The sequence below is a fragment of the Lampris incognitus genome, chromosome 13 (genome assembly GCF_029633865.1).
Source record: "Lampris incognitus isolate fLamInc1 chromosome 13, fLamInc1.hap2, whole genome shotgun sequence".
In the NCBI taxonomy this organism is placed as follows: Eukaryota; Metazoa; Chordata; class Actinopteri; order Lampriformes; family Lampridae; genus Lampris; species Lampris incognitus.
In genome coordinates, this window is record NC_079223.1 from 21,300,162 (window position 1) to 21,311,813 (window position 11,652).

Genomic DNA, 11,652 nt, shown 5'->3' on the forward strand with positions numbered 1-11,652 from the left:
CCATTGCCTTGGTCAGGAGCACAGGCAGGAGTATTAACCCTAACATGCATGTCTTTTTGATGGTGGGAGAAAACCGGAGCACCCGGAGGAAACCCACGCAGACACGGGGAGAACATGCAAACTCCACACAGAAACGACCTGGGACGGCCTGGAGTTCGAACCCAGGACCATCTTGCTGTGAGGCAACAGTGCTAACTACTGGGCCACTCTGCCGCCGTTACTTGAACAAAAGCCAAATAGACAATAGGCCTACTCGTGTCTGGTAGTGTGTTGCTGTGAAAGAGATGGGGGAAACTGCGAGGCAAAGAGTCAAAAGAAGTGAAGGAGGCCCAGGGATGGAGTGGGAAAGAAAAAGGAATGGAGAAGAAACGGGTTATGCATGTGGGAGTGTGAGACTATGTGCGAGACATAGTACACGCAAGAGGCAGAAAGCAGGAGACAGAAAGAAGAAAGTGATTAGGAAAGAGAAACAGAATAGAGTGGGAGGAAAATCGCCTTGCCTCTCCACAGTGATGAATCTCCAGTGAGGCCTGTTTCATTATCCATCTGCCGGCGTGGAGATCAGCCCGTAAGAGCAACCCCTTTGGGGCTGCAGCAGAAATATATGGCTCTTTAATAATTCCCACAAACATGCTACAGTACAGTAGTGTATGGTACAACACCTACACATTGCTCCCTGGCCATCTAGACCCTGCCCCATACACCATCTCTTCAGTCCGACTAGTCCAATCTGACCTCTGCCATCACAAATTATGTATGTTCACATAGTATTTTGGGAGAAAATGTTTGTCACTTATTGGGCTAACAATGTCCATGTGTTCTGTAGGGCCAAATTTAAATGAACACAACACAACATCAAAGACTAAAGTTGGCTTTGGTGAGGATGAGGCATGCATGTAAAGTTACACATTGTGCACCATACTCAGCCCTCCACTTTACCCCAGTGTTGCCGCAATAAGCTGATGCAACGCCAGAGTTGTCTCAGCAATAGGTTTATAGTTTCCGGAAAGTCCACAGAGAGGTTCAAGTGGAAGCTTGTTGTGATGAAGCTTTGGCACAAGCACATTTTAGTTTTGCATGACCCATCCGCTCAAAGTGCATCCTCACAACATTGGCACAGTTCTAAGTGAGTGCTCCAGTATTTTAAAGGTGTATAGAGGTTTTTTGTCTGTGTAGGGATTTGGCTGATTCTGCTTTGTTCAGTTTGATTTAACAGTGCTGTTTCAGTCATAATGATAATGATAATTATGATGATGATTAGAAGAGAAAGAAGAAAGAGAAGAAAAGAAAATCATGTTGCTACTGCCACCACTGCTACTAATACTACTTCAACTACTACTATACAATGACCACAACTGTTACAAGTCATACCATAAAGTCACTGCAGCTGACAATAGAAGAACAATTTTAACAGAAGCTATTACTATTGCTACTACTACTACTACTTCTACTACTAATAATAATAATGATAATAATACTATTACTGCCACTAACAATAAAACTAATACTTATCCAACTTTTACTTATCCTAATTTACCCATTTTTACAGTCTAATTATCCTACACTAATATGTAATACTTACACTGATACTAACTTAATGTCTTTCTGTGGCTCCAGGCAGCCACCTTACTCAACACAAAAGCTATTTTCTATAGCCCTGGTCCTTCCACCTGCTCCAACGTCATCCTCCACCTTACCCTACAAGACATTTACTCTCAGATCTCAACTGTGCAAACGAAACCCTATCAATGATTTTTAGTACCCCTACCACCATCTCAACCCAACCTCCCCCAATCTCCACAGCCCCTTGCAACTTGCCAATGCTCCAAATCCCCCTAATTTTTCCAGTGCTACTGCCTGCTCTATCTCTTAAAACTGGTCTCAGCCCCAGTGCTCCTATACATAACCGAGATGATCTACCCCCATTCCCTTCATAACAATACCTCCAGCCCTTCTGACTCTATCATCTACTACCTGTGGTCCCTCTTTGAACATCAAGCAGTCGACCACAGAGATGGATGCCTACATCCAACAGTTGGATAGCAGTTTACTCCTATGTGAGTACAAGTCACAGTACAAGCTCCACAACACTTGCCGCATGAATATATTCAGCAGCTCACCTCTGAGTCTGTCAAAATGATTAACAATAGTGGCAGCGATGTGCCAGTGAATTTGCTACACAGCCAGGAGCAGAGTGGAGCAAGGGGGAGTTATTGTTGGCCCATAATTAGTCCTGCTGGTGCTGTATGTGCCTGTGTGTGTTTGTGTGCGTGTTTGGTGTCCATAAAAGTGCATAAACAGAAAAAGGGAGAGAGGACGAAAGAGGGGGGGGAGAGAGAGAGAGAGAGAGAGAGAGAGGAGAGAGAGAGAGAGAGAGAGAGAGAGAGAGAGAGAGAGAGAGAGAGAGAGAGAGAGAGAGAGAGGAGAGAGAGAGAGAGAGGAGAGAGAGAGAGAGAGAGAGAGAGAGAGGAGAGAGAGAGAGAGAGAGAGAGATGAGAGAGAGAGAGAGAGAGAGAGAGAGAGAGAGAGAGAGAGAGAGAGAGAGAGAGAGAGAGAGGAGAGAGAAGGCGCTTATACCCAATAAACAGCTAATTGTTGACATGGAGGTGTTTGATTGACTCAGGAGAAGAGAAAGAGATGGCAGAGAAGATCAGCGATTGAGACAAACAAATGGAGAGAGATTTTTTTCTTCATCCAATCATCACTGAAAATTGACAACAAAACAAAAAAACAGAACACAGGTGTTAGGTTATTTATCAACTCGTGTCATCCAGTTTTTGTTTTTGACTCTCAAAAGAACCACAGCCTCATCTATGTAAACCATCTTTCTGTTTCAAGCAGCAAAAGGGGGTGAAATCTATGTCGCTTTTGTTTGACGACAGGTGCTGTTGGCCCCGAAAGCAATCTGGCAGCGCAGAACTTTCAGATCAATACTGCGAGATGGCAGTATAGTTGACTGGTGCAGAACACCGGCAGCACAGAAGGAGACTGTCATTTCAGGTCTGGATGAATTGATCACTGGGATTACTAGCAGTCAACTCCGACAGCTTGCCTCGCACCCTGTTTTTAATATTACTTACTGACAGAACTACATTAAGCTGAGTGGAAAATAGGTAATAAATTATAGGTAACTCTGACCATCTAGTAGCTGGATATTTTGGTATGACACAGATGTTAAGATTCAAAGACAAGACTTTAGGAAGATGTGGGTGACAAGTGGTCTCTTTTTTTGTGGATTTTCTCCCCAATTGTATCTGGCCAATTACCCCACTCTTCCAAGCCGTCCTGGTCGCTGCTCCACCCCCTCTGCTGATCCGGGGAGGGCTGCAGACTACCACATGCCTCCTCCAACACATGTGGAGTCGCCAGCTGCTTCCTTTTACCGGAGAGAGAGAGGAGTTTCGCCAGGGAGATGTAGCAGGTGGGAGGATCACACTATTCCCCCCAGTTCCCCCTCCCTCCTGAATAGGTGTCCCAACCAATCAGAGGAGGCGCTACTGCAGCGACAAGGACACATGCCCACATCCAGCTTCCCGCCCATAGACCCGGCCAATTGTGTCTGTAGGGATGCCTGTCCAAGCCGGAGGTAACACTGGGATTCGAACCGGCGATCCCCATGTTGGAAGGTAATAGAATAGACCGCTATGCTACCCAGACGCCCGGCAAATGGTCTCTTGTTGGAGACTGTACTTCAACTGGAGATCCATTATTGACAACATCTACCCTGCTGAATTCTCCTTGAGCAACAGCAAATTAACCTTAGATGGAATCAAAAGACAATATTCCTGCGGGGTCAATCAACTATTCTTTAAAGTCCATGAGTGCTCACGGACCTGTCTTTCTCTTTGATAAGAATCCTATGGTGTCTCCATGATTTCTTTCCATCTGGCACCTGTCCATCATCACCTCTGGCAGCTGTCATGGCTCCTCCAGGCACGTTAGACTGACAACTTGGCATGTATCACAGGAAAATCTGGGTTCTAAAGATGGGCTTGTTTGAAATTTGCTGTTAAATGCAGAGCTGGTAGCCTGCTTGCTGAGTACGTTGTCATTTAAACGGTGGAGAAAAAAAAACAGATGGAAAAATGGCAAAGACACAACAGGATTATGTAGCAGAATTGTTGCTGGAGAACAATCATCCATCCTGGGTCCATGTGGGCCCATAATAGATGTAGCCATAAAAGGACATATCCCTTCACTTTGCATTACTGCTGTACTCTAACATAGCCTCTGAGAGGTATTTGGACTTTGCAGGTCTAGCGCTCTTCATCTATGAGATAGGGCAAGCAGTGCTCTGGCCGCTGGAGTTTCATGTTTTGTTTTCCTTTATACCTATTTAGTTTTGCTTTTCAACAACTGAGATTTCATGCACCTTCATAAAAAAGAGAAGATGACAGAGGGAAGATGGATGACATATAGGGGACTAGTGTATGTGGCTGTGCGGGTCGGCCTGTTCGACTGTTTGATACAGTTTTAATTCCAAAGACCCTCTGAAACATGTAGGTCCAAACAACAAAACACACAAAGCTCCCATTTGACTTCCATGAGGTGTGACATTTTAATATTGATCAAGTCTAACATGCTGCAACTTTTTCCAAAATTTCAACTGTATGACCACCATCAGCTCATCAGACACGATGAGTCCAACAAAGCCAAAGCTCTGCTTGCAGGCGGAACCACAATGACCGAGACACAGTGACGCCCCCAAGGGGTGGCCAGGGGTGGCCACGGCCACCCTGATACTATCCCTGGCCCCCCCGCGGGCCCCCCCAGCCACGAATCGCATATGCAGAATATGCTTCTGATTTTCTATCTGATATTTTACATTAGGTGCTGTTCATTTAAATCAATAATGTATATTCTTCTTAACTCTCATATTGACAGTTTTCAACTAGCCTATACAGTATACTACAACAGCATCATAGAATTCCTGAAATTCAGTCATGGCTTTTGGTTTTGGTGTGCCACCCCAAGATTTTCAGTGGCCCCATTTGTCCACCCCTATGAAAAATGTCTGGGGGCACCACTGCCGAGACATGAAAAAGATCCAGGCTTTGATTGAGAACAACTGGGGGGGAAAATTAGTGTGGGAAAATTAATGAGTCAGGCACTTTCCATCTTGAGCAGCTACCAATAATAGGCTGTTTACACCTGGCATTAACATGTGTCCTGGGTGATCCAATCATAAGTGGACAGCTCTAAGTACAGGTGTGAATGCACCCAATGCATCCTCAATGCGTCATGAGATCCGATTGCTCACTCAAGCAACATTCAGAGGCGGCCTGGGATGCATTTGTTCACATCACATTTGAAGTGTAAACACACATGTGTCCCAGGCCGTATTGAAGGACCACCTCGTCAACTGACGTCCTCTGCCAAAGCCTTCTTTGGGTTATTTTATTTATTTATTTTTAACCTCTTCTGTAATTTCTGACACACATCAGACGCACAACTGTAGAAGACCCCTTGCCCACTTGCACGTTCATGTTCAACTTCAGGTTCAAGTTCATTTATCCACCGCAATACATAGCCCGACCTTTTCAAACCCGTTGAAATAATGAGATAATCTGAGCCTTTTTCAACTTTTTCTGTGTATTTTGAGCACAAATTGAAAGAAGACAAACAGTGCTCTTAATTCACTCAGTTAATTTTCCACATCAGATTATTTATCCCTGTCTGGCGTGACATGCATTTGCTAAGTCCATACCATTGTAATAATGTGAAACTACTTACCCACAATGGACTACCCCCCCCCCCGCCCCCCAATTTTCCTCCTAATCTTATCTGGCCAATTACCTCACTCTTCTGAGCCATGCTGGTCCCTGCTCCACCCCCTCTGCCAATCCGGGGAGGGCTGCAGACTACCACATGCCTCCTCCAATACATATGGAGTCGCCAGGCGCTTCTTTTCACCTGACAGTGAGGAGTTTCACCAGGGGGATGTAGCACGTGGGAGGATCACGCTATTCCCCCCAGTTCCCCCGAACAGGCGCCCTGACTGACTAGAGGAGGTACTAGCACAACGATGAGGAAACATACCCACATCTGGCTTCCCACCTGCAGACGTGGCCAATTGTGTCTGTTGGGCTGCCTAACCAAGCCGGAGGTAACAGGGGGATTCTAACCGGTGATCTCCGTGTTGGTACGCAACGGAATAGCCTGACATGCCATCTGGACAACCCCATCGACTATTTCCATCCAGCCATCCATTAGCCAAAAACTGCTTATCCTGCTCTCAGGGTCACGGGGATGCTGGAGCCTATCCCAGCAGTCATTGGGCAGCAGGCGGGAGACACCCAGGGCCATCGCAGGGCCTATTTCTTAAAGCAATATATCAGGTCAGGAGTCTGAAGACTTTCAGACAGATCTATATCATCATCAGAATAATAATGTTTATTTACAGTTTAGTTACACAGCAGTTTTTAAAATCATGTTGTGCTTGACAACAAAGTGGAATGGAAATAAAAGAAAAGAAATAAAAAGTTACATGCCTGTTGCTTTGGCTCCTCGCATTTCTGTACTATGTGTTTATTTACTTTTTATTTACGTGACTGTGACATGTACCACGGGGAAGGCTCGAAATGAAGGCAGACACCGTTTTAGGCGATTAACACAGGCTTTATTTAATCATTTCTCTCATTCATTCACTCACACAGGCCGGTGTGCTGCTCTCTCGTGAGCCACACTCCCTCTCTCCGCTTGCAGCCGAGGCTAAACCACAACCCCTTCTACAGTGATGTACGTGTTTATTTGCATATAGAGCGAGGAAGTGAGAGCCGATCATAAGTGGTCACTCGAGACGCATGTGGAGGCGCATTCAAATGCCAGGTTCAAACTCACGTACTCAGAGCTAACCACTTGTCATCGGATCACCCAAGACACATGTCAATGCCAAGTCTGAACAGCCTCTAAAATGCCCTTGAGTCAAGCATTCAACAATATACTCCCCTCCACCTACCCCACCCTGCTCCAACTCATGGACAGTGTGCTGCTCAGTTGCTAACCAAGCCGGGCGTTGCTGAGAAAAGAGATAAGAGGATAAGTGCTCAGTCAAGTCTTAATGTATTATGTATGATAATGATTTAAAACAAACAAAAACAAAAAACATAATAAAAACAAACATAATAGAAAATTGATGCATAGCTACTTTGTGGCTTTAACAGGCTTGACTGACATGAGATTGTAAAGTTTATCTTATTAGGCCTCAATTATTTATATTGTGGGAGATGGGCGAAAGCAGAGATGAACAACTCTCTTTGACTACATGAATGCACGTGTTGGTTATTTTTTATATTTGCACACCCTACCCTACAAACATGGCTACCCACTGAGCTCTTAAAATGAGCACATCAATTTAACAGCATGGTTGCCCAGTGGTTAGCACTGTCACCTCACAGCAAGAAGGTACTGGGTTCAAACCCAGGGTTGTCCAACCTTGGGGTCATCCCAGGTCGTCCTCTGTGTGGAGTTGATATGTTCTCCCCATGTCTGCGGTGGGTTTTCTCCAGGTGCTCTGGTTTCCCCCACCATCAAAAAGACATGCATGTTAGGGTTCATACTCCTGTCTGTGCCCCTGACTGAGGCATGGCAAGACGAACTGGATGTTGTCCCCGGGCGCTGCACAGCGGCTGCCCACTGCTCCTAGCTACACAGCTAAGATGGGTTAAATGCAGAGAAAGAATTTCCCTACGGGGATTAATAAAGTAGTAAACAAAAAAAAACAACTAAAAATTACACAACAACAGGCTATGGTGAATTATGTCCATAAGTCCATTAAGTGTCCACTACACACGCCCCCCCAGAATTCTTCATAACAGGAAGAGTTAAGATGGTGGGGGCCGGATGGCCCGGCCAGAATGGCTCTGCTGAATGGGAGTGGGGAGTGGGGCTCCCGCTGGAGGGGCCTTAGGGAAACCTCCGGTGATGTAGGGTGGGGGGTGGAGGAGCCTTGGGGGCCTTGTTGTGGGGTGCGGGTAGTGTAGGAAGGTGCCCTTGCTGTGGGGGCTGGGCCAGTCCAACAGGTCAGTCCAAGTCTAGGTGAGCCAGTTTTAGCTGACGAAGAGGATATCGTCTAGATAGATGAGGATGAAAGGCAGGTCCCGTAGAACTGAATCCATGAGGCACTGGAATGTCTGCAGTGTTGTTGAGGCTGAACAGCATGCACAGGAACTCAAACAGTCCAAATGGGGGGATCACTGCCATTTTGGGGACATCCAGCGGGTGGATGGTCACCTGATGGTATCCACTGACGAGGCCCACTTTGGAGAAGATGACTTTTCCAGCCAGGTGGGCAGAAAAGTACTGGATATGTGGGACTGGGTAGCGGTCTGGTGTCATTGCTGAGTCTGTGGTGATTGCTGCACAGGCACCACCCACCATCAGGCTTTGGGACGATGTGGAGGGATGAAGCCCACGGGCTGTTAGAGCAGTGAATGACACCGAAGCGCTCTATATTCTCAAACTCCTCTCTGGTGGTGAGCTTGGCTGGGTCAAGGCACCGGGCCCAACCATAGACCGGTGGGCCAGTGGTGGCGATGTGGTGCTCCACTGATGGAGTCCGCTGTGCTGAGAGTGCATGCATACGAACAGAAAGTGACAACGTCGATCAAACGGCAGTTTTTGACATCCACCAGCAGTCCACAGGTGCATAGAAAATCCGCACTGAGGAGGGGGACAGCCACGTTTGCCGTGACAAAGTCCCAACCGAGCTGCTGTCCGCCAAAACACAGCTCCATGTACCTAGTGCCATAAGTTCTGATGGGGCTACCGTTAGTAGCTTCCATGGGGGGCTATATCCGCAGGACAGGATGCCTACTCTTGATGTGGGTAGGATGCTCCTTTGCACACCGGTGTCGCATAGGAACTGCCGTGTGGAGATGGTGTCTTGGATGAACAGCAGTCTGCCAATTTGGCCGATGCACATGGTCGCTACTGCACATGGCTGCCATGCTGAAACTGTGTGGAGATTGGCACTGCTTGGCCTTAGGTCCACACTTCGCATGGTCAAAACACAGACCAAAGTCCCACCGCCATTGAGGAGCTGCTGTGGCGGCAGTGACTGAGGAGAATGAGCACCCCAATAGGACAGACCTAACGATGACGACCTTGGCAAATAGATTGTCAGCAATGACAACTCAGAGATGCATTTGTGGCAAGGTTTGCAAGAATGAGTATGGCCTTAAAATCCATCAGGCCCAAATGAAATGCTTGGTGCAGGGGGGAGCAGGGCAGTGCACAGGTTCCACTCCTGGTGAGACGCAGGTGGAGCCTGGCCCAGAGACACCCCACAGAGCCCAGAACCTCCATGTGCTAAGCTCTGGCTCCCAGCAGAGTAGTTCAGCAGAATCGGATCAAGTGGCCTCCAGCAAGCCAGCACAGAGAGTGGCGCCAGTTTGACGAGGACGGCTTCTGACGATGACAACTATCATTGTCACTTTTGTCCATTGAAGTGGGGTGTAGAGGCTTTGCTGGCCACTCACTGTGCAAGGTCTTGGCGTCACTGGGCCTGCAAAAAAGAAAGCCATCAAGGCTACCATCGAGGCTGCAGAGAGGGCCTCCAGATGACTTTGAATCAGAAGGCGTGACATATGGGCCAATGCTGCTGGGACACAAGCCAGGACCTGATCAACCCTGGCTGGGTCGCCTGAGCGAGGTTGTATGATGTTGAAAGACCCGTAACACCCGAGGACCTCAGGAAACATCACTGATGATGTCCCAGTCTATCCTGGGTTGTATCTTTGAATCATTCAAAAGTTTTCAACAGGTGAGCCTTGGAGTGTCTCGTATTTATCCTGCTGTGGAGCATTTTTGAGGAGGCTCACCATTCTGGTTGCTGTTGAACTCCCAGGGGCCAACATCACATAATAGTATTTTGTGGCTTCCGCAGTGATTTCCCGCAATGCGAACTATGCTTCTGTCTGGGCGAACCAAGCCGAGGCTGATGACTCCCAGAACTCCGGCAGTTTGAGAGAAACTGCATTAGTCATCATGTTCGTGAAGAGCTGTCTCTGGAAATGTCCAACAAACAAACGTTGGGGTCACCAGTGTGGGAGTTGGGAGAAAACAGAGATGAACAACTTCTCTCTTTGACGACACGAACATGTGTGTTGTTTATTTTTTATATTTGCACACCGTCCTCAACAAATATGGCACTGTGTTACCATGGCTACCCACTGAGCTCTTAAAGTGAGCACATCAACTTAATAAGACAATAGGCTATAGGGAATTATGTCCATAAGTCTATTAAGTGTCCACTAAAATATCTAATTTGCTTATTTCTCATTATTTGGCAGAAAGGCGAGCAGCTGGAATTGATGGTTTCTTGCCTGTCCTTGTCCTGCACTGGTTTCAGGAATAATGGATACAACAAGAATCATGGATAGACGAGGGGTAATCCTCCATTTTAAACACCACTGTAATTATTAAGTCCATCCATCCATCCATCCATTATCTGAACCGCTTAGCCTGCTCTCGGGTTGCGGATGCTGGGGTCTATTCCAGCAGTCATTGGGCAGCAGGCGGGGAGACACCCTGGACAGGCGGCCAGGCCATCACAGGGCACACACACACACACACACATATCCATTCATACCTAGGGACAATTGTAGTACGGCCAATTCTTCTGACTTACATGTCTTTGGACTGTGGGAGGAGACCGGAGCCCCTGGAGGAAACCCACGCAGACACGGGGAGAACATGCAAACTACACACAGAGGACGATCCGGGATAACCCGCCAAGGTTGGACTACCCCGGGGCTCAAACCCAGGACCTTCTTGCTGTGAGGCGACTGCGCTAACCACTGCGCCACTGTGCTGCCGTAATCATTAAACCATACTTTAATTTCATTGTCACTTTTATGATTGATTAAAATACACAGGCATACAAATGATCTAGTTGTCATTAATAGAGAGATCAGTGATGGTTTTATCCTATTCAGTAACCTCCTGGTGAAGTGGTCGTGTGCCCCAGGCTCCTAGAAAGGCTAAGGACTGCTCTCAATATGAACTGACTACATAGGAGGCAAACCCATCTATTAAATCTGCTTTGATGTATGGCCTAATGAGTGGGTTAATAGCAAACACTCTGAACACACTTGCACACAGACACGCATGCATATAGACATGCAGAAATACACACACACACACACACACACACACACACAAGGAGTGTAGCATGTGGAGACTCAGAGCATCAGCACCTCTTAGATGGTTTATCTCCAGGGAGAGTTGGAGATGTGGCTTGTCAGACAATCTTAGCACCATACATCAAACAAGTGAGATGTGTGTGTGTGTGTGTGTGTGTGTGTGTGTGTGTGTGTGTGTGTGTGTGTGTGTGTGTGTGTGTGTGTGTGTGTGTGTGTGTGTGTGTCGGGGGGTGGGGGGTGAATATACCATGTGTATTGGTCCTTGTGTTTGAGTGTGTAGATTATTGCATGTGCACGCACCTGCACACGAGCTTGTGTGCTTGTGCACGTATTCAGTTGCGTATATGTGTTTTTTATTGCTTGCAAGTGCACATGATAAAAGCAAAAAAATGACAACCCCGCACTCATCCATGTCAACCTCCTCATATAGTTGGCTATGGAGTGTGGCCGCTGTCAAAACAGTGTTCTCTCTCTCTCTCTCTCTCTCTCTCTCTCTCTCTCTCTCTCT

At 47.0% G+C, this 11,652-nt stretch overlaps 1 protein-coding gene across 1 annotated transcript in view; it reads right to left on the bottom strand.

The window, feature by feature from the left end:
• The window catches only part of gfra1a (gdnf family receptor alpha 1a), a 135,532-nt gene that overhangs the window by 66,520 nt on the left and 57,360 nt on the right, over positions 1–11,652 (bottom strand). The window contains exons 4-5 of the mRNA XM_056291934.1: positions 9,586–9,598; positions 580–589 (exon numbers count right to left, since the gene is read on the bottom strand). Coding sequence (XP_056147909.1) covers positions 580–589; positions 9,586–9,598 — 23 coding nt within the window. The remainder of the gene's footprint in view (positions 1–579; positions 590–9,585; positions 9,599–11,652) is intronic.